This window comes from Sapajus apella, unplaced genomic scaffold, assembly GCF_009761245.1.
Source record: "Sapajus apella isolate SASKATOON/1434 unplaced genomic scaffold, GSC_monkey_1.0 scaffold7, whole genome shotgun sequence".
Lineage (NCBI taxonomy): Eukaryota > Metazoa > Chordata > Mammalia > Primates > Cebidae > Sapajus > Sapajus apella.
In genome coordinates this window covers 47,719,625-47,742,985 of record NW_022436947.1, presented here as the reverse complement: position 1 = coordinate 47,742,985, position 23,361 = coordinate 47,719,625, and the positions used below count along the sequence as shown (strand labels likewise).

The following is a 23,361-nucleotide window of genomic DNA, read 5'->3' as shown; positions in this document are numbered from 1 at the left end:
AGGAAAAAGTGAAACTCAGTTTAACTAAATGGGAAATGCAAACAAAACCTAACAATTATACTGTTGATCTTTAAGATGCCCAAGAGGTCAATCTCACAAGCCCTGGATTACAGAAGGCAATATGTCATGCTACCTAGCCAAAATCAATTCAGAAGACTCGTAAGACTGAGTGGGAAGATACTGGAACTCAAATTTGATTTTGAAAATGCAGAAAGTGTTATACATAATTATGTAAATAAATGCATGGTATCATGAGTATGGAGACAATTTAATGTATATGTAATTTAGTGTTTTGTTTCTTAAAACATAATGAATACTTACAAGAAAAAATGGCAATCACCAATATCCAAGATAGATTTATAATATTATCCCTAAATTACTTCACATTAATATGATATTCTTTTTTGATAGAGTTACTATGTGTGAGCTGGGATGACAAACCTATACTTCAGAAGGATACTTAACAAACTTCGTGTATCTTTATGGACAAATGAAGAAATATGGACTGGATGGGAGTGAATTAGGGGTTAAATGACTGTGCTGCTAAGGTCTGATGAGTGGATTGAGGGCATCTGGAAGGAAGTTTTTAGTGGCTTGTGGATGAATCTTTCCTAGGCCACCTTCTATGCGGTGTAATTTGTTGGTAACTTGAACACATGGAAGCCTTTCTTATGAAATTTGCAATTGTAAAAAAAGTAGCAGGGATAAAAATACTTTAGATGATGAAATCAGCATCTAAAAATTTTGACAGGGTAGAGTGATGCACTGAATGCAGTAAGATTAATTTTGTAAGAGACAAATATAAGATCCTGAACCTGGGTATATAAAGTAGCCTTGTTCAGATAAATTAGTTATTAATTTCTAACTATTTTGCTACACCCCTTGTTGCCTCAGATTCCCTTTGTAAAAAATGAGAATAATAATTTTTCCCATTAGAGGTAAGGGCTCAGCACAGTGCTGGCACGTAAGTGCTCAAGAGGTGTTAGTTACTGCTTTTTCAGAAACCCTAGGCTAGAATCCACATTTTGCACTTATGGGGTATTTGACCTTGGGTAAGATGCGTATTTCTTCTCAGGTTTATTTTTCTCATTTGGAAGTATGGATAAAAATAGTACCTACCTCATAGGTGGTTGTCAGGAGAATTAAATGAGATGATGCATGTGAAGTATCTTCGAGGTGCTTGGCACCTAGGGAGCTCCTAATGAATGTTAGCAATTATACTGAACAGTAGTGTGGCTTCTAGAAAATCCACCTTGACATTGCACTGCAAAAATAGAACTAAAATCTCTGTAAAATAAGGGAAATTATACTTCTACTCTACTCTGTTACAGACCAAAGCTGTGTTATTATATCAGGCTGTGAATTTTAAGAGGACTATTAGATAATTGAGGTGCATATAGAATCAAGTCATGTGAAAAATGATGGAAGAAATGGAGGATGTTTATCTCAGAGAAGAGAAGATTATAAAGAGAGGAAGCTCTCTGAAGGGTCATCACTGCAAGAGAAATGAGGCTTGTCCTGTGTGGACCCTAGAGTGAGAATTATGACAATAGGAGATAGGTTTTGGCTCCTCTGAAGAAAGACTTTTTTTGCCCCCCTAAACTGAGAACTGTCCAAAGTTAGTATGATTGCCTAGGAAAATAATGATTTCTTAGTCACTGAATTTTTTTTTAAGGCTGAAGAGCCCTTTGATGGAGAGTTGCAGAGAGGATTCAGGGATTTGAGATGGGATTTGGCTCAGTGATCTTTAAAGGCCAATCCTTTACTAAGGTTCTGTAGCTGTTGACTTCCTCACAGTGCTTAACATTTAAAACCTTTTTCGAAACTTGTGTCCAGTCACCTAGTCTTTTCTTCAGATTATTTAAAATATTTCACACTAAGTAAGAATTGAATATCCCTGACCTTTAAGGACTAATATTTATTTCCTTCATTGCTCTTATCTGAGATATCCGGGTAAATGGATTTGCAGAATCTCTTCATGCCAATCATGCTTGCATTTCTTTTACAAATTGGGAAGGGGATAAGATGGTTAAAGAATTGTCAGGTCACAGGATTTCTGATAGCTCAGCGTTAATATCCTGCAATGCTTCTATCCCAACTAAGGTCAATATTAGTTAACAGACATGCAAATACTGAGCGTGAGGGTCATAAACAAACTAGTTGTTGCAGGGCATTCTTCGAACAATGTATGTCATAGGAAAAAATTGTATCAACGATTACTGTCTCATTCAGTATAGCATTCTGCTTACAAGTGGTTTAATTTTTCCTTGATTTTTAATTCATGCTTCCTATCATTAGAATTATGTTTTGAAAAACTCAAGGACTAGTCTTCTGTTTTTAATATATATTAACAAACAAATCACGAGTGGCACTGAAGGAAAATGGAGAAGGGAACTCCTCTGATGGGTACAACCAGGTGTACTTTGCCTAGTAGAAGGTCAAATCTACATCAATTGATGGGTAGTAATTAAATGTCTCTCTATATGGCAAAGGAGTTGGAAGGAATATGCTTGGAAGCTTGCTGATAAGAAAGGTAGGAAAAAAACATTATGTGGTTGAACCTCTTGAAATGGGTCCAGTGTATGAGAATATTAGTGTCCCATGTGATTTTTCACCAAGTGTTCAATAACCAGGTTAACCAGATGACCCATGTGGTTGATGTCAGCCAACTTCTTCCTTCACCTCACTGTGTCAGTGAGCTCATTAATGATGTTCCATCTTAGCAGCAATGAAGACTGTGCATGCCTCAATAACAAATTACTTGCCTCTCTCCACCCTGGCTGCTACTATGGCTGAATGCCTGATCTGCCAGCAATAGAGACCAGTAGTGAATGCTTAATAGTGTATGATCTAATGAGGGGACCAGCCTGCCTTCTGGTTGATTGTATTGGGTCCCCTCAATTATGGAGTGAACAGTGTTTTGTACTTACTGAAATAAACAATCTGGATGTGGTTTGTATGGGTCACAAACAAACTAGTTATTGCAGGGCATTCTTTTTGGGCTACCATGCTGCTTCTGTTGACTTAATGAATATCTTATTTACATTATGCATTTTCACACGATTTTCTTTTAATCAATCAATAGACTCATTTTACAGCAAAATAATTAAGACCAATGTTCTTGAGTTTCCCTTGTATTTCCAGAAAACCTTCACTCAGAAACACCTGGTTTATGGCATAGCAGAATGATCTAAGGAAGACTTATTTACTGTGTCAGCTGGGAAACAACATCTTTTGACATGGGGGGCAGAGAGTTGTCCTTTAAAATAAAGTACATTATCTGAATTTATGACTAATATATGATGCTCTTTCTCCCAAAGCCAGAAACTGAGGAGTGAAGTGGGGGTGGTATTCCTCATTTTAACACTGACTAACCAATGCACAACATTTTTGCTTTCCAAATCCATTACTTTGTACTCTGCTAGTTTGGAGGTCACAGTATTCAGTGGAGAAATGTTTCATCACAGGATACAATTGAACTGGAGGTCGAGTGTGCTACTTGGCCTTTTGGGGTTTCTCTTGCTGATGGACCAGGCAGGAAAAAAGTTTCCCGTGATGGTTTACTATGATTTTCTATGATGGAGCTCAGGGATTCCTCCGAAGCACCACATAGTATTGTGACAAACAGTGATAAAAGTCAATGGTACTTCAGAAGGCCAAGGCAGAAGAATCACGTGAGCCCAGGAGTTTGCGACCAGACTGGGCAACACAGTGAAACCCTGCCTCTACAAAAAATGTAAAACCATTAGTTGGACATGGTGGTGCATGCCTGTAGTCCCAGCTACTCAGGAGGGCAAGGTGGGAGGATCACTTGAGTTTGGAGGTTAAAGGTGCAGTGAGCTGTGCCACTTCACTCTAGTCGGAGTGACAGAGGGAGACCTTGTCTCAAAAAACAAACAAAGAAAAAGTTCAAGGAAGACTACAGCAACCTCTTTAGTCAGGTCCACCAAGACTCAGACCACTCAGTGATTAATCTCACCAGATAAAGAAACATGACCCTGTGAGATGCTAGCTGAACATAAAGGGACCATAGCGGAAGAAAGTTATCAATACCAAAGATGATCTCAAAAGCAGTTGCACAAATGAAAATGACTGCAGCTGCGGACATTTTCTTCCTGGTTCTTCTATGTATGTAATTGTATGAATGATTTTCCTCACTTGTTTCTCTAGTGTTTCCTAATATTTAATACCTATAAAACATAGTATTCATTAGGTTTCACTTCTTTTCTAAAAACTTAATTTTTCAATAAATATAAAGTAAAATTAACTTTTTGGTATACAGTTCTATGAATTTTAACACACATGGTAACTGCTGTCACAAATCAGATATAAAACAGTTTCATCACCTCTAAAAATCTCCTTTGTGTTGTCTCTTTATAGTTATGTCTTTCCACTGTCACCCCAACCTCTGACAACCACTGATTTCTAGCACTGTTTTGTCCTGTTGAGAATGTCATATAAATGGAACGATACAGTATGTAGCAGTTTGAGACTGGCTTCTGTCCTTTAGCATAATGCCTTTGAGATTCATCTAAGTTATAATGTGTGTCAATAGTTCATTCCTTTTTATTGCTGAATAGTACTGCAAATCCCTAGTTTTTAATATATCATGGATTGGTGACAGTTAACTTCATAACTTCCCCAACGGATTTCAGAATATGAAGACAGAATTGTCACTGAACTAGAGAGAAATGAACATCATCCAGATATGGAAATTTGAATGCAGGAATAAGAATGTTTATATATATTGAGCAGCAAAAAGGTGAAATGCTGCAGAATTGCAGTTTGACCCTTTTAAAAATTTTTTTAAGATGAAATGTCACTTTGTTGCTCAGGCTGGAGTGCAACGGAGCAATCTCAGCTCACTGCAACCTCCACCTCCTGAGTTCAAGTGATTCTCCTGTCTCAGCCTCCTGAGTAGCTGGGATTACAGGCACATGCCACCATTCTTGGCTAATTTTTAGTAGAGATGGGGTTTCACCATGTTGGCCAGGCTGGTCATCCTTCAAATGATCAGCCCACCTCAGCCTTTCAAAGTGCTGGGATTGTAGGCTTGAGCCACTGCACCTAGCCTGCAGTTTGACTCTTTTATACTCATTCCGTCCCACTTTTAGTAAAAGTTCTTAAAGAAATCTCCTGGTCTAGGAAGATGCTGGAGATGCATCCTTTCCTTGGAGGTTTTGGACTCTACTGGGGATGTACTGGCTTAAATAATTTAGGAAGGGAACATTTATACAAATATACCAATAAACATAGCAGATAACTCATCATGTATTATAACACATTAACTCATTGTACACTAGCCCTATAGTGGCAATTATTTTTAGCTCTAATTTACAGGTGAAGAAACTGAAGTCAAGGGTGATTAGGTTATGTTCCCAAGATCGTACAGCCAGTAAGTAAGTGGAGTTTCAGTTTAAAATGCAGGTTTGTCTGACATCACATTGGTGATGGTGAATTTTATGCATCAACTTAACTGGGCTAAGGGATGCCCATATAGCCGGCAGAACATTTCTGTGTGTGTCTTTGAGGATGTTTCTGGAAGAGATTAGCATTTGAGTCAGTAGGCTACATCAAGATCTGCCCTCACCAATATGAGTGGGGATCCTCCAATTCATTGAGGGCCTGAATAGAACAAAAAGGTGGAGGAAGAACCAGCTGTCTCACTTTTCGAGTTGGGCTATCCATCTTCTCCTGCTCTCAGAGCTCTTGCCTCTCAGGCCTTCAGCCTTGGACTGAGAGTTACACTTCTAGCTCCCTGGTTCTCAGGGCTGTGGCCTTGGACTGAATTATGCTACTGGCTTTCTTGGGTTTCTAGTTTGCAGAAGGAAGACGGTAGGACTTCTCAGCCTCCATAATAGTGAGCCAATTCTCTCTCTCTCTCTCATTCTCTCACCCACACATGTCCTATTTGTCCGTTTCTCTGAAGAACCTTGATTAATACAACCTTCTTCTTGAATATTTCCACAACTTCTCATAGTAGGTTAAACTCTATATCCAAGTGAAATTTTTTCTCCTTTAAGTACAAATGGTTTTGTTTTGATCCTTAAGGAAAATAGAGAGCAAGGGAGATACATCCCTCTGGTGAAAGGCTTTCATGGACTCGGAGAAAGCAACTCAAAACACCCTAAGTTAGCCTTTCCTCATATGACCCATTTTCCATTTTTTGAAATCATTCTTTTGCTTCCTTTAGAATCCTAGTTTTCCTCCTCGATTCTGCATTCTTCTTTCCCTACGGTTATTTTAGATATGGTGACCAAATGGATGTACAAAAGGTAGAATGTAATAGAATAGCTTAAGTATCATATTTCTTTTTGATATAGCCCACCTTTCTTGTTTTAAAATTGAACTATGTATTTTCTATAAAAAATTTGGAAGTACGAAGAAGTATAATAGAAAAAAAATTATCCATACATTTTGTCCAGAAAACACCACATTTGCTACTCAGCTGGCCTATCCTCAGTTTTTAAAATATGATTTTTAAAACCTAGTTAAGACCATATTCTATTTAATAATTTAAATGATATTTCAAGAAAATAGAAGAGGGTAGTAAAACTCCCTAAGGGGGTGAACCCTAGAATCTGGAATGAATCTAGAATCTGACTGCCTGTGTTTGAAACCCCACACTGTCTTTTCTGAGAAGCTTGTGCCTTTATTTGCTCATCTGTAAAATGTAGATAAGAGTACCTACCTCATAGGATTGTTTCTAAGGGTTAAAGGAAGTAGTAGGTTTTAGAACAGTAATGGCATATATTTAGTACTTAATACATGTTAGCTAATATAACTGCCATTCAACACTCACAACAAAACAATGCTACAGTGTTCATATTTCCTTCAGATATTTCTTCCTTTTCTCTTTCCCTTTCATTCTTTTTTCCTTTTGGAAATAAAGCACTAATGATACTTTATTAGTACTTGTAAAATGGTGAAGCCCCTTTTACATTCCTTCCGAATCTCATTCTCCTTTCTTCTCCTCGAAGCAATCAGTATTCTATAATTGGTTTGTATCCTTCTGTCCATGTTTTTATAATTTTACTACATTGAATGTGTCAATAAATTTCATATCATGATTTCCACCCACTTAACTGAAAGGATTTTCACAAGCATTTCCCTGTCAGACACCTTTCATAAAATAATTCTTTGTGTCAGGATAATATACTATTGAATAGCATTATTTACTGTCCCTAGTCTTAAATATTTAGGTTTCATTTATTTTACAAAAAACATGGGTGGATATTTTGTCCTTGCATATTGTTCCTACATATTTGTATACATCTTTGATGATTTCTTCAGGTAGAATTGATTGGCATCAAAGAATACAAACATTTCTAGTAATTTGTAATGATTATAAAAATAATATGTAATTATGAAAAAATTGAAAACACGGAGTCTGTAAAACTGAAAGGAAAAACATCTGTTACACTCCTATTAGAAGATAATCACTGCCAACAGTTTGGTTTATTTCCTTCTAGTGATATTCCTTCCATAAAACACACTTAAACTCTTCCCCAACCCCCTGCACATCCTACTTGAGGATACATTATTTATTATTTTATGTTTTTATTTCAATAGTTTTGGGGGTACAAGTGGTTTTGATTACATGGATAAGTTCTTTAGTGGTGATATCTGAGATTTTAATGCACCAGTCACCTGAGGGGCGTATGTACATTGTACCCAATATACAGTCTTTTATCCCTCACCCTTTACCAGCTTCCCCCCTTGAGTCTCCAAAGTCCATTATATCACTCTTATGGCTTTGTGGAGGATAGATGTTTATTAGGATTTGTTTCCAGCTTTTTACATTAACATTATATCATCACATTTCCTCAATTCATTTAGTATTCTCCAGCAAACATAATTTTTAATACATACATCATCCTACCACATGAAGAAGCACAATTTATTTAACCATTCCCCTATTTGGGGCACTTAGGTGATTTCATTTTTAATCATATTAAATGATAGTGAGTATTCTTGTACAGAAACTTTGTGCTTCTTACCTATTAGTTCCTTAGAATCCTAGAAGAAAAAATTACTGTGTTAAGGCATAAACATATTAAAAGCGGTTAATACATATTGCCAGATTATCCTCCAGAAATACATATTCTCCTGAGTGTATAATCCACAGCATACATTTGCTAGAATATTTATCTCTTTGCTAATTTGATACAGAAAACAAGTTACATTATTGTTTTCATTGACGGTTTAATATTAATTTTAAAAAGGCGGCTGATGCCTGTAATCCCAGCACTTTGGGAGGCTGAGTTGGAACATGAGGTTGGGAGTTTGAGACCAGCCTGGCCAATGGTGAAACCTCGTCTCTACTAAAAATACAAAAATTAGCTGGGTGCCGTGGCAGGTGCCTGTAATCCCAGGCACTCCAGAGGCTGAGGCAGGAGACTTGATTGAACTTGGGAGGTAGAGGCTGCAGTGAGCTGAGATTGTACCACTGCACTCTAGCCTGGGTGACAGAGCAAGACTCCATCTCAAAAGAAAAAAAAATGCTACTTGAATTCATTCAGATTATTTTTTCTAATTTTTTTTGTGTGCTTATACAGTCTATTAAAAATTGGGGTTATTTATACCACAATCTGATTTAAGTTAAAAAGAAAATAAAGCTATGTATATAGCATCATTTTGGCTATGGCTTTTATTGATACACCTAAGGTTTTTTTTTTTTTTAATTTTTTTAACAAAGTTCGTTCAATTTTTAGGTATACACTGCAAAAATAAAATGGAAAAGTGATTATTACCTAGTGATTATAAGCTATTTAAACTCCTCCTTGCAAAAATTTCATTAGGAATTTTCTATTAAGGTTTTTTTTTTTATGAAACTAGTTTTAAGAGTAAAGTTATTGATCAGATAATCACAAACTTTGAATAATTTGCTATTATATCCTAAATTAACAGGTACAAGGGGATCTTAGAGTTTTCTTGACATTTCCTTTCTCTGTCAGCCTGTATGCTGATTTTAATTATCCAAGGTCAAGATCTTTTTTATGGATGGGACAACTATGAGAAAATTATTTATTGAAAGTGGCAAATTGTCCCACTCCAGAAAATCTACAATTGTCATTTGATCCAAGTATATTGACTGGACAACTTTTCTTTTTATAAGGAAAGAAGCTGTTTTCAATGTAATAATCATGTTGTTAGTTCTTGGTCAGATGACAAAATTAATAACATAATTTGACTCCTATAAATTCATGTGAATTGAAGAACATGTAAAAAGGAAATAATATAAAATAAGAAAACATAGGCATCTGTATGATTTTTGTGGAGATACACATACTTACTATATATAAAAAAGGAAGAAATCACAAAAGAAAATGTTGCTACATTTGAATACCTAAAGATGACAATCTTCTGCTAGAAAGGTTACCAGAAATACATTTAAAAGACTACAAAAAAGTATTTCTAAGTATATGATAAACATACACAAGTCTTACGAAGATTGCTTACAAATCAATAAAAAATAGAACTTTAATAAAGTGGCTAAAGTGAGCCAGTGAAAAATGTTCATACCTTGACATAAGAAGGAAAAATGCAAATAGCTAGATGTATGTGAAAAATTACTCAATGTCACTAATGATAAAAATTCACTTAAAAATAACATTTTTCTATCAAAATGATAAATATCTAAGTATTATAATCTAGAGTGATGTGAAATAAATACTCAAGCTGCTGGTAGCAATTGCTACAGCTTTTTTCTTTTTTTAAAGATGGGGTTTCACCATATTGGTCAGGCTGGTCTCGAACTCCTGACCTCAGGTGATCCACCCACCTCAGCCTCCCAAAGTGCTGGGATTACAGGCGTGAGCCACCACGCCCGGCTTACAGATTTTTTGTAAGGAATTTGTATGCTATTCATCAAAAACTAAAAATGCACACACCACATGATCCAATGGTTTCACTTCTAGAAAGGTATCATTAAAAATTTAAAGATATGCACACATATTATGTTCCAAGAGCATTCCTTCCAGAATTATTAACACTGAATACTTAATGCCTACTAGTAAATTACATATATCTAAAGAGTAGAAAATATTATACAATTATTAAAGTTGTGTTGTTAGAAACTTTAATGACTTGAGAAACTATTTGTGTTGTTAAGGAAAAAAAAAACAGGTTACAAATTATTATTCCGGTACCCACAGAGTTAAAAAAACAGGAAGGAAATTCCTCAACATGTTAATACCATTAACGGTGTTCTCTCTGGGTGGTAGGGTCTCTACTTATTTTTATATTCTTTCTGATACGCTTCAATATTTTCCAAAATGTTTATAATGAATATTATGATAATCAGAATATAGGTATGATACACATGCATATGTGTACACATACGCATATACAGAGAGACTTTCATGTGGAAATTTTGTTAAAAGGACACTAGAGATAGTGCCACAGACAAATGTGCCACAGGCTAACTTATAATGAGTGGGCCAGGTGGATTTGTCCAGGTATTCAATTATCAGAAATTTGGATTCTTCTTTTGAAAAACACGATAACTCTCCCATTTACAAAATCTTAGATCAAGAAGGGATCTTGAGCTTCCTGCCACTGAGGAAATCCTTATGTCCGTCTTGTTGACCAGTGGGTGCCCATCACCTAGTTCAGTATGTTTTTGAATGAAAGAAAAAACGAAGAGCACCCCAATCATTGTGCAGATGGAGAAACTGTTTCCTCCAGAAAACTCAGGGCTTAATGCCCAATGTTACACATCTCCATGAAATAACACCAATAGCAGCAATAATTCCGGTTACTACTACTACCAACACATGTCACCTACTGTGTGCCAGGCACTCTTCCAAGTGCTTAATGTACATCAACTTAATCCTCATAATAATCCTATGTGGTGGGTATTATTTTCATCAAATAGGTGAGAAAACTGAGTCACCCACTACGTCTAAACCTCAGTCCTCTTTCTTCCCCGCCATTTCATGCACACCCTAATCACCTAGAAATTCGATCTGACGCTAGCCAGCATGGATCTTTACAAGGGATGTTCCCAGGGCGCATCTGCGTGTTTGTGTGCAATGAGGAAAGTCGGGAGCTTTTTAAAGACCCGCCGCCAGAAAACAATGTCCTGATGTCCTGTATTTACTCTGGCTTCATCCCGGGAGCCCCCCTCCCGTGGGCCACTGGGACCCGAGAGGCGATTCTGTGGGGTCCCCAGCCTCTCTCGCCCTCTAGCGCACGGCGAGCGGCGCGCAGCCCCTGGGACCCATCGGAATGGGCCGCAGCCCCGCCCGCGCCACCTGCGCCCCAGCTCCCGCGTCCCCGCCCCGCGTCCCGCCCCCGCGCCGCGCCCGCGCCCGCGCCCGCGCCCGCGCCTCGCGGTCCCTCCCTCCGGCGTGACGGGAGCACCAGCGCCGGCTGCCCGAGTCGCGAGCGCCTCGGAGCTGTCAGCAGGCGGACTGGCAGGGGGCGAGGGAGCGGCGAGCCGAGCGCACAGCCCTCGCGGCCCGGTAGCCGGAGCTGCCGCCGCACCCCGGGAAGGCTGCCGTGCCGCCGGCCCGCCGACCGCGGCGGGACGAAGATGCTGCTCCGCACCCGGGGGCCGGTACGGGGCAGGGGCCGGGGGCGGCCGGCGGAGGCTCCCCGCCGCGGGTGCTCGGCGCCCTGGAGCCCCGCCTGGATTTGCTGCTGGGCGCTCGCCGGCTGCCAGGCGGCCTGGGCTGGGGACCTGCCCTCCGCCTCCAGCCGCCCGCTTCCTCCTTGCCGGGAGGTGAGCCGCACCTGGTCCTCTACCTGGAGTTTGAGGGTGGGGAGGGAGCGGAAGATGAAAGCTGAGAGCGGCGCCTGTTTGTTTCTGTTTGCCATCCCCTTTTCCTTTGCTTGGAGTACAGGGGCTTTCGTTTGCTTCGAGGTGTGAAGTTGCCCGCCCCGGTAGCTGGCCCGGAGAGGGTGTGTGGCTTTGCAGTCTCTCGGGGGATGCTTTTCTGTCGGCGCTCGTGTGTTTTGGTGGCTCTGCAGGACTTTGCGGCGCCGTTTTTGGAGAGCCAGGTTTGAGGACCTGGGGTCAAGAGAAACATTTCAGGAAGGGGAGGAGACTGGGGAAGCCCCGCCAGTGGGATTTGGAGAACCGTCTCATCACAGCTTTTCCAGAGAGCCAGACACAGACACCGGAGGATTTCCCGCTCCTCCTCCCCCGTCCCCACTCCCGTCTCTACAGACGCCTTCGTCCCACTCCCCTGCCCTCAGCTTCCTGATAAGGCCCTGGGGCTTTGCTAAGCCAGTGTGTGGTGTCACTTGGCATCCTTCTGACAAACTGTGGATTTGAATTTGGAAAAAAAAGAAAGAGTATGTACTTGGTAGAGAAGAGGCAGGTTGATGATGTAGAAAATTAGAAAAGACAGAGCGAATAAAGCACCTTTTGGGAGGTGCTTTATTACCTGGCTGAAGTGTTGCCGCGGTGTATTTTATAGCTTGAGATTATTGTTGATTTACAGCCAAAAAGGATAAACTATGGGTAATGAGATTTTTCCCTGGCTTTTAGAAGAACGAGACAGTGTGCCAAAAATTTACAGGGGGTGCCATCGGTACTTGTATTGGGTGTTTATCCTTCCATTTAGTGTTCCAGAAAGTGCATCCTCTTAATGAAAATCAATGAGGGGAAGGAAGCAACATTTCTGACCTACTTTGATTGTGTTGGGAGAATATATGGAATGGATAGAAATCAGGGCGATGGGTCATTTTAATTAATGTAGCAAAAATAGGTTAGCCAATAGCCCCTCTGGGAAGAAAGGCCAGACCCTTTTCTTTGTGTATGTTGCTATAACTTCTGGATTTTATTGTGGCTTGAATGACAGAGTATCTGTGTTCTAGACATCATTCATCATCTATGGATTTTCATCTTTCTCTCCTGCAGTACAGGTCCCAGGACAGACTGAAATGAAAGAGAATCGGATCAAAGGCTTTTGTGCAAACACACAGCAATGTTGTAATTGGGGAAATCAGGGCAAGATCTCAACAAACAACTGTGTTTAATTTCAGAGCTTTTTGGTATAATGAGCTTAATCTGTATTCTACAACTTTACCTATCACCTGGGAATAATCCAGTCTTCCAGGTTTCCACAGAAAGCTGCTTCTTGGACATCTCAGATTTAACAGTTGTGACAAGATAAACTTTATCCTCCAGCTCCCAACTCTTAATATTCAGAATGTATTTTTCTAAACCGAAAAATCTTGTTTTTTGTAGCATTGATTCTTAACTATGAAAATCTGCTTGAAATAGGTGCCGGTCAGGGCCAGTAGAGGTGATGCCTTTGGTCTCCACAACTAGACTAGTCTTTTAGATGAACACATGTCCTGCACATGTATACCTAGAAAGAAGAGTCTGCTTCCTGAAACAAAGATTGCAGAGAGATGACAGGTTCAGGAAGGCTGTGTTCACTTAATCACAGGTTCTCATTGCATTGGTGTTAGAAATTGCATGTGACTCATCCTTTGAGGTCTGAAGTTTACATTTTCCATCTGAAAAATGGGAATAAATAAAATAGATAGGAGGATGCTATTGGGCCTGCCTTTGGCTGTATGTTTTTAGACATGGTAATGCACCGATCCGTTTATGTTCTTCCATGATTATTGTCAAGTAAGAGGACCTACTGGGAGTTAGAGGTTCCTTGGACGTAGGAGAGGCCAAGTGATCTCCTAGGGTTTGAATCTATTTAATATCTGATCTAACCAGAGGAGCTAAGGTACAGAATTGGTCATAGTTTTTCTCTATTTTAAAGAGGAAAGTGGGGAGGGCACGTTATTTTCAGGCTTTGAAGGTAACAGAATGTGCTGGGGGTGGGGAAAGGGTATCCTCTTGAGCTCAGCCCTTTCCTCTGAATACACTTTTGGGATTGTGGGCTAAACACCTGTGAATAAAGACACAGTTAAAGTAACTACTCTTTGTTTACTCCTGCTCATTTATTGCTTTACACTTTTTATTAATATTAAAGGAGGTGAGTGTCACAAAGGACAGACTGCGATGGGGAACAGAGTGAGGACAGTTAAAGTGAGGGGTTTTCAGGCTGGAAGCTAAAACCAACTCTCAATATGAGAGAATGTTGCATATAGAAAAAGCTGTAGGCCAATTTGAACCTCATTTTCCCCCAGTAGTTTGTGTCACCCTCATTTATCAATATTTTTATAGAAGTAGTCATGTTTAACAAAGTTGTATAGACTCTGATTTTATTTGCTTGGTTTTAGAGGAAAGCAACTAAGGAGGAGAATCACAGAGAACTGGCCTGGGAATCATCCAGTTATAATTGCCTGAGTTCAGGAAAAAGGCCCTTCAAAAACTGGGTTATGGGTAAAAGTTACATTTAGATTTTTGCGGAGGATTGGACTCTGGGGTGAAACTCATAAAATACAGTTTCCTTTGTCATAGTCTTTGGATTATGGAGTTGAAAGGCGGAGAAAAATGATGGTGTTGGAATGTCCAGCTGGTGATCAGATCAGCAGTGTGGAAGCACAAGCACAAACAGGAAGCAATCGTTTGGGAGACAGAAATAAAAGGAAAGTCAGTGTGCCGGCAGATGAAGCACAGGAATAGGATGTGACTTTGGTAAATGGTATTCAAAGGAAAAAAGGATGCCTGGACATCAGAAAGTATAGAATTCCTCAGGTTTTTGTATGGAGTGACTTATAAAAGATAAATATTCTTTGGGTTTCTTGGCCTGTGTTTCATTTGTAAAATGTTATTAATAAAACATGGCCAATTATTTGAATTATGAGGATGAAATGAAATTAATACAAGACAAAGGAGAAATATGTAAGTGTGAGGGTTGATTATTGCTAAATTAGTAGAGCTAGATCCTGATATTTTGGGGAGTCTACAGTGAGACTCGAGATTCCTAGGATGGGCCCATCCAAGACTTGGCATGAAATTTCTTACTCATTAAATAATAGGACTTAATGGGGCTGCCAGAGCAGAAAAACAGAAAGGCCAACAGACAATTCAGGGTTGTAGCAAGGTACCAGAAGGTAGAAGAGTGCATGAGAGTAAAAAGAACAGAACTAATTGGATTATGTCTGTATTATTTACAGTTGGTAAATTAAACCACGAAATAGCTGATTCTTAGTTCACTGTTCTAAAATCTTGCCTAATGCAATTCTGTTCTCTCTGACTCTACTGAATGATGACTTTCGCTAACAGTTTTTTTTCCACGTTCAGTTTATACTATGTGCTAGGCAAAATGTCAGATGTGAAATTAGTGATTTAAGGATAAGGATGAGACAGATATGTAAACAAACATTGCAATTAAGTGATTTGGAGCCATGAAAGAAGCAAGGGGCTGTCATATCTACTGGGGAGGATCAGAAAACGCCATATGGAGGAAGTGAATGAGACTTAATTGATAAGTAGGAATTTGCCAAGCAGACAAGGGTCAGATGTGAGTGTAGGCTAGTTTGGGGGAAAGACATTTCAGGTGTAGAGCACACATTGAAAAAGGGCAGAAACATGAAACAGCACTGTATTATAATTGGTTAATAACTGGAGTACAGTGTGCAATGAGAAGCTTAGTGAGAGATGAGTCTGAAAGGCAGGTAGGAGCCTATCATAAGTGACATTGTGTCACACTAAGAAGCTGGTCTTTATATGGTAGGCAATCGGAAGCAGTAGTAGGATTTCAAAAAGAGGACTAGTATGCTTTAGATAGAATTGGCAGTGAGTGAATGTGGAGGGTGAGAGAATGAAACGTTCTAACTTGATTAGAGGATGGTGACTCTTAACCTCCCTGAGAAGAACTGGGATAAGGAGCTTGGTTCTTTCTGGAGGGAGTGACTTTATGTAGAGTTGTTCAGCAGGCAGTTAGGTATTAGGCCCAGTTCCTCAGGGGCATGGTGTGGGCTGGTGTGGTGACCTGGGAATCACTTCAGTGAAAGGCATGGTTGAAATTACTGGATTGATTGAGATCATCCAGGGAGTGAGAACAAAGAGGGCCAAAGATAGGACTTGGGTTTTAGCTACGTGAAAGGGCATAGAAACTGAGTTCACAAAGGAGACATGTAGCAATGGCTGGTATAGGAGAAATGTGACAGTGTGGAGTTGTGGGAAAAAGAAAAACCTTTGAAGAAGATAGGGCTCATTGTGTGTCTGTTGCCCAGAGAAATCCAAATAAGATGACAAGTGAAGAGAGAAGATTGAATTTTGCAATTAGGTCACTGGTACTCAGCACCGGAGTGGTTCCTGTGGGATGGGGGAGATGGGCTGTGTGTTAACTGGGAGGTGAGACGGTGGTGATGGAGTAGAATTGTGTTATAGTACCTTCCTAGATTGGGTAAGCTATTGGGTCTTCAAAATCCATATCAACCACAAGACCCATAATTGTGTTTTGTTTCAGAACTTGATGGGCACGGTTGAGAAACATCCTTTGTGTAGGAGTCCCTGAAGGTCATGGGCTATGGGTGAAGTTGTGAGAGGTTCTAAATTCACACTGTTACTGAAGGAGTTAGGACTCAACCTCTGTTTTCAAGCAGTTAACATAATTAATCTTGCCTGTTAGTGCCTATGGAGGTGAATTTTCCATTTCAAGTTCTTATGCTTAGAATCGTTTTTCATGTTTTAGGCAAATGAGAGCAAGTATTCACACCATCAATATTTACAATGTAAAACCAAGAGTTGACAGATCTGTGAAGTGTCATATTTTAGCACAAGGGATGGAAATAGCAGAGCATAGTATGGAGTGGCACGTTTTCCTATCATAGTGTCTTCTTCTTCAGCAGTGTCTTGCATCTTATAATAATTCTTTATTGTCAGGAAACACCAGCCACATTTTGGTTGCTTTTCTTCTCTCTTGAAGAAACTGTGGGTTATTCTCTTTCCTTTTGTCTTTCATCATCTGTATTCTGTGAAATATTTCAATATTCAACATATTTATCATATAGTTATATAGTAGGTATTGACAGTAAATGGATGAGCAAAACATAGGCCTCTGCTCTATGGAGCTTTGTAATCTCAGGGGGGTAGTTTTAAAACAAACCCACACATCATGCAATTACATTTGCCATAAGTACTATAATGGAAAATCTCTGTGTGCAGTGAGAGTGAATAGCCATCCTAGTTAGGGGCTGAGGGCAGCTGGATGACCAGGAAAAGATGTTTAAGGTAAGATCCAGAGGTCCAATAGGAGTTAGTTGGATGCAGGTTGAGGGTAATGGTGAGAGAACATCTCTGACAGAGGAAGCCTCCTGACCTAGATCCATCTCTATATCCTATCCTTTTCTGGACTAGAAAAAACAAAGGATCTTTTCTCTTCTCTGAATTATAGTCACAGCCTATTGTTTACTATCAGACACATACATGCTATCCTACAACTGTTTTGCACATACAGGACCCCTCCATATAGAGGGGTGAGTTGTGCTCTCAACAAGGGTACCCAGCTAAAGGGGTCAGTAAGAGCAAGAATCCGTCCACTCCTCAGCATGCTCAGCTGTATGTTGTGGCACAGGTCTGCATTTACCTGGAAAAAGGGATACATTTTTCCAGTTCATGTGCCCAGTGGATGTCACTATTTTCTAAATCACACAAAGGTACCATTTGTTTTACCAGAGGCTTTGAATACACAAATGTTTTCTCTCCCCTAGTACATGATATGTTCATGGAGGGCAGGGATTATATCGTCTTATTAGCCAACAGTAATTTCTTTTCATTTAAGGCTCTTTAGGGCTTTTAAAAATGAGTAAGACGTGTCTTTTTCTCTGGGAGGCCTAATCACTGCCTTCAAAATATAGTAATTGAATAGTTTCTGCTTTTTCAGTTATAAACAGGAATTGATCTTTATCAATCTTAACATCTCCTCTTGGTTGTGCCAGATTTAAGATTCTGAAATAAAAACCTAGTGGTCAGCTCAGGTGAGGTGGCCCACACCTGCAATCTCAACACTTTGGAAGGCCAAGGCAGGCAAATTGGTTGAACCAAGGAGTTTGAGACCATCCTGGGCAACATAGCAAGACCCTGTCTCTACAAAAAATACAAAAATTATCTGGGCATGGTGGTGTGGGCCTGTAATCCCAGTTACTTGGGATGCTGAGGTGGGAGAATCGATTGAGCCTGGGAGGTTGAGACTGTAGGGAGCCATGCTTGTGCCACTGCACTCCAGCCTGAGTGACAGAACGAGACTCTGTCTCAAAAAACAAAACAAACCCAGTGATCAGAATATACTGATGTTGATTCTCAAATCAATTTACAACTCTGGAGTGGAAAGTACATTTATTACCTTTATTCAAAGTGTTGCTTTTATAGGCTCTTTTCTCTAGGTTAGTAGTCCACAAAGTGAGATCCTAGAACCAGCAGTGTCAAGGTTACTTGGGAATTTGTTAGAAATGTAAGTGTTTGGTCCCTGCACACAGCCTGCTAAAACAGAAACTCTGAGATTGAAGCCCAGCAAGAACCACTGCACTCAGTATAAAGAAAGGAATGGATATGGTTTTCCTGTGTCCCTACCCAAATATCTTGAATTCCTATGTGTTACTTGGGAGGGACCTGATAGGAGTTAACTGAATCATAGGGGCATCTCTTTCACATGCTGTTCTTGTGATAGTGAATAAGTTTCAAGAGATCTGATGGTTTCATAATGGGGGGTTTCCCTGCACAAGATCTCCTCTCTTGTCTGCTACCATGCGAGATGTACCTTTCACCTTCCACTATGATTGTGAGGCCTCCCTAGCCATATGAAACTGTAGGTCCATTAAACCTCTTTCTCTTGTAAACTGCCCAGTCTTAGGTATGTCTTTATCAGCAGTGTGAAAACGGACTAAGACAGGAATATAGTTTAGTTGCCTAAAATCCAGGGACCTGTTTCATTGCTAAAATTCCCTAAACTGTCACCCTAGTTTACTTCCTGCTTCTTCAGGGTATCTTAGAAACTCCCTAAATAATCACATCAAATGGACCATGAGATCCCCTCATTACCATGAAGTGTACCAGCAAGCATTTCTTAATTATCTCCTATATGTTAGGAATTATGCAAGATGCTGGTGATAAAACAGGATGTGGAGAATATTGTTATAATTCTCCAGGAGGTTATAGCCTGATAGAAGACACAAATATAGAAATTAATAAGTACCTTTCTCTGAGGTTGACATTAAAATAGAAAAACATGGTAATATTAAGAGAATATGGTTAGCCTTCTTGGTAAATGTTTTCCAATGTTTGCTTTTTACGGGGGAATGATGTTTACATTTTGCTCCAACTGCTAAGTAGTGTCTTGTTACAGCACAAGCAGTACTGAAGGTAATTATAGAATCTAGTTCAAATGTGAGCCCTGCCACTGGTTTATGTGACCTTGAACAAATCAACCCCTTTAAATCTTTCCTTGTCTGAAAATGGAGATAGTAAAGTCATCTATGTTAGAATTGATGTGAGTTCATGCTAGTGCATTTGAAAGTGCTTTGTGAATTCTAATGCAGTGGCCAATATTAATTATTGTTCTCATGTAAGTGAAGAACAGTGTTTCTCAGGGGATGGATTGAAGTGTGAAAGACCTGGGATATGGATAGGCAAATTTGTTTACTTATAAAAATATTTTATAGGAGTACTTTTTCTAACTATAAAAGTTATGCGTTATGAAACATTGGACCCAGATGATTGTTCTGTCATTACTGAAACTTACTTGGCTTCAAGCACCCCACACTTTCTTGGTTTTTCTCTTAATCCACTGTAATCCCTTTTAGATTTCAACAGTTTCTCCTGACATCTTAACATTGCCATGTTCTAGCGATTTATTCTTGGCCCTCCTGTCTTTTCTGTCATCCTCACACTCTTGGTGATGTCAGGAGTCTCTTGGCTTTAAATACTACCTACACATAGATAGCTCCCAATTTTACATCTCCTTTGTGGACTATCCCCTGGAATCCTATCAGGCATAGCCTTGATGCCATCACTTGTATAAGTACCTTAAATCTGACATGTCCCAGAATGAACTCCTGACATTTTCCCCAAACCTATTCCTTGAATAGTTTTCTCCATTTCACTCAATGGCAATTCCTTCTTCTGGTTGCTCATGTCTAGAACTCCGGAATCTCCACTAACGTCTTTTCTCCTCCATCCTACTTCCATCCTATCAGCAAATATTCATCACAGAAGCTGAATCAGAACTTCTCATCTCTTCTCCTGTAATTTCTGGGCCATGCCACCAGTAGACATGATGGCCCCTTGCTTCTTTCATGGCTCCAAATCACTTAATTACAATGTTTGTTTACATATCTGTCTCATCCTTATCCATTTAAATTATATTTCTTAAATTACTAATTTCACATCCGACATTTTGCCTAGCACATCACATAAACTGAATGTGGAAGAAAAATTGTTAGCGAAAGTCATCATTCAGTAGAGTCAGAGAGAACAGTAGAATTGCATTATGCAAGATTTTAGAACAGTGACCTAAGAATCAGCTATTTTGTGATTTAATTTACCAACTGTAAATAATACAGACATAATCCAATTAGTTCTGTTCTTTTTACTCTCATGCACTCTTCTACCTTCTGGTACCTTACTGCAACCCTGAATTGTCTGTTGGCCTTTCTGTTTTTTTTTGCTCTGGCAGCCCCATTAAGTCCTACTATTTAATGAGTAAAAAATTTCATGCCAAGTCTTGGATGGGCCCATCCTAGGAATCTCGAGTCTCACTGTAGACTCCCCAAAATATTGTACCTGGACTATCATTGTAACTTTCCATCTTTATATATATATATGTTTTTTATATTTACATATATATAAAGATTTATATTTCTATAAATATGAAGATGGAAATTATATATATATATAAAGATGGAAATTATATATATATTATATATATTTTATATATTATATATATATATATATAAAATTGCACTTTAGGTTCTGAGATACATGTGCAGAACATGCAGGATTGTTGCATAGGTATATACATGGCAATGTGGTTTGCTGCCTCCTTCCCCCTGTTACCTGTATCTGGCATTTCTCCCCTTGTTATCCCTTCCCAACCTTGTAAAAGTGCAGCTCAGAGATAGCATTAAACTATAAGTTAAAACTGTTATTCTTGTACTTAACACCCTTCTAAGGCTTCATTAACACAAGGCTATATTAGGCCATTCTTGCATTGCTGTAAAGAAATACCTGAGATTGGGTACCATATAAAGAAAAGACGTTTAATTGGCTCACAGTTCTGTAGGCTTTACAGGAAGCACAGAGCTGGCAGCTGCTGGGCTTCTAGGGAGGCCTCAGGAAGCTTACAGTCATGGCAGAAGGAAGGCAAAGGCGGAGTAGGGACATCATGGTAAAAGCAGGAGCAAGAGAGAGTGGAGGGGGAGGTACCATGTATTTTTAGATGACCAGATCTTGATCTGAGAATTCACTATTGCAAAGACAGCACCAAACCATAAGCAATCTGTCCCCATGATTCAGACACTTCCCACCAGGCACCATCTTCAGCACTGGGTGTTAAAATTCAGCATGAGATTTGGGTGATGACAAATATCCAGACTATATCAAAGGTCCAACCTAATCTGACCTCCATGAAGCCTCTCATGTCACCTCTTATTACTCTCCCTGTTTTAGTTTATTTTGGGCGTCTCTAACAGAATACCACAGACTGGGTGATTTATAATGAACAGAAATTTATTTGGCTCCAGGTTCAGGAGGTAGGGAAGTCCAAGATCCAGGTGAGGGCCTCCTTGCTCTGTCATACCATGGCAAAAGGCCAAGGGCAAGAAAGAGACAGAGAACAAGCACAAGAGGTGGCCTGAACTCCATTTCATACGGAAACTATTCCTGGAGTAAGGCCATCAGTCATTTAAGAGGATGGATCCCTCATGAACCAACACCTCCCATTAGGCCCCGCCTCCCAACATCACCACATTTGGGATAAAGTTTCTAACATATCAACCTTCAGGGACACATTCAAACCATAGAACTCCTCATGTTTCATTTTGCTTCAGCCAGCCCAATCTCCTTGTTCTTTCTAAAATGTGTTACCTATGCTACTTTCTCAAGGCCTCTGTACTGGGTCTTTCCCCTACCTTGAACCCTCTTCCTTCAGGCATTTACTTGGCTTTGACCCTCATGCACTTCAAGTTTCTACTCGATTGTCATTTTTTTGGTAAGGGTTTCCCTGGAGACTTATTTAAAATTATAATCCCTTCCTCTCCATCTTCATTTCATGCTTTTGTTTTACTCTATAGCATTTCAGCATCCATAATAACATATATTTTAATCATTTATTTTGTTTGTATGACTTCACATTCCCTCAATAAATTGTAATCCCTGTACAGATAATATTTTTCTTTTTAAAAATACACTACTATATCCCTAGCACCTTGAGGAGTACCTGAAACATAGTAGGTATTCAATCAATGCTAGTTGAGTAAATGTGTAAATTTAACTTGGGCACATAGGCTGTTTTGAATTTTCTCTTGTATAATAATCAAAACAATGTTATAATCAATGTTATAATAAAAAACAATGCAAAACACTGTCTGAATTTCTAATTAGTTGAGATGACTACTTGTAGCAGAAAAGTTAGGTTGAAAGACATGAATGTATACCCTGGCCAGCACTAAAAATTGTTAAGTTGATTACTGATTTGATGGTAAAAAATGCTATTTCATTGGCACAATTGACATTTAAACATTTTCTAATTTTTAATTTTTGTGAGTACATAGTAGGTATACATATGGGGTACAGGAGATGTTTTGATACAGGCATGCAATGTGAAATAATCACATCTTGGAGAATGGATTATGTGTCCATTCAAGCATTTATCCTTTGTGTTGCAATTAAGTTATACTCCTTCAGTTATTTAAAAACTTACAATTAAGTTACTATTTACTATAGTCACACTGTTGGCTATCAAATAATAGGTCTTATTTATTTTTTCTATTTTTATGTGTTGATTAATTATCCCCACCTCCTTCCCAACCTCCTCCCTTCCCACTACCCTTCCCAGACTCTGGTAACTATTCTTCTACTCTCTCTGTGAGTTCAATTGTTTTGATTTTTAGATAGACAAATAAATGAGAACATGTGATATATGTCTTTCTGTGCCTGGCTTATTTCACTTAACATAATGACCTCCAGTTCTATCCATGTTGTTGCAAATGACAGAATCTCATTCTTGTTTATAGCTGAATAGTACTGCATTGTATATATGTACCCCATCTCCTTTATCCATTCATCTCTTGATGGACGCTTAGGTTGATTCCAAATCTTTGCTGTTGTGAAGAGTTGTGCAACAAATGTCAGAGTGTAGATATCTCTTGGATATACTGATTTTCTTTCTTTTGCATACATAACCAGCAGTGGGATTGCTGGTTTATGTAGTACCTCTATTTTTAGTTTTGTGAGGGAACCTCATACTTTTCTCCATAGTGGTTGCACTAATTTACATT

General features: G+C 39.2%; 1 protein-coding gene across 5 annotated transcripts in view; it reads left to right on the top strand.

Moving 5' to 3' along the window:
• The first annotated feature begins 11,354 nt into the window (after positions 1–11,354).
• The window catches only part of KIAA1324L (KIAA1324 like), a 267,444-nt gene continuing 255,437 nt past the window's right edge, over positions 11,355–23,361 (top strand). For 4 of the 5 annotated variants that reach the window (XR_004268401.1, XR_004268400.1, XR_004268402.1 and 1 more), the window contains exon 1: positions 11,364–11,728. Coding sequence is in view for 1 of the 5 variants with exons in the window: in XM_032276477.1 (XP_032132368.1) it covers positions 11,540–11,728 (189 nt within the window). In the remaining 4 variants the exon portion in view is untranslated. Of the gene's footprint in view, positions 11,729–23,361 lie in introns of all 5 variants that reach the window. The other variant, XM_032276478.1, reaches the window with a different exon arrangement.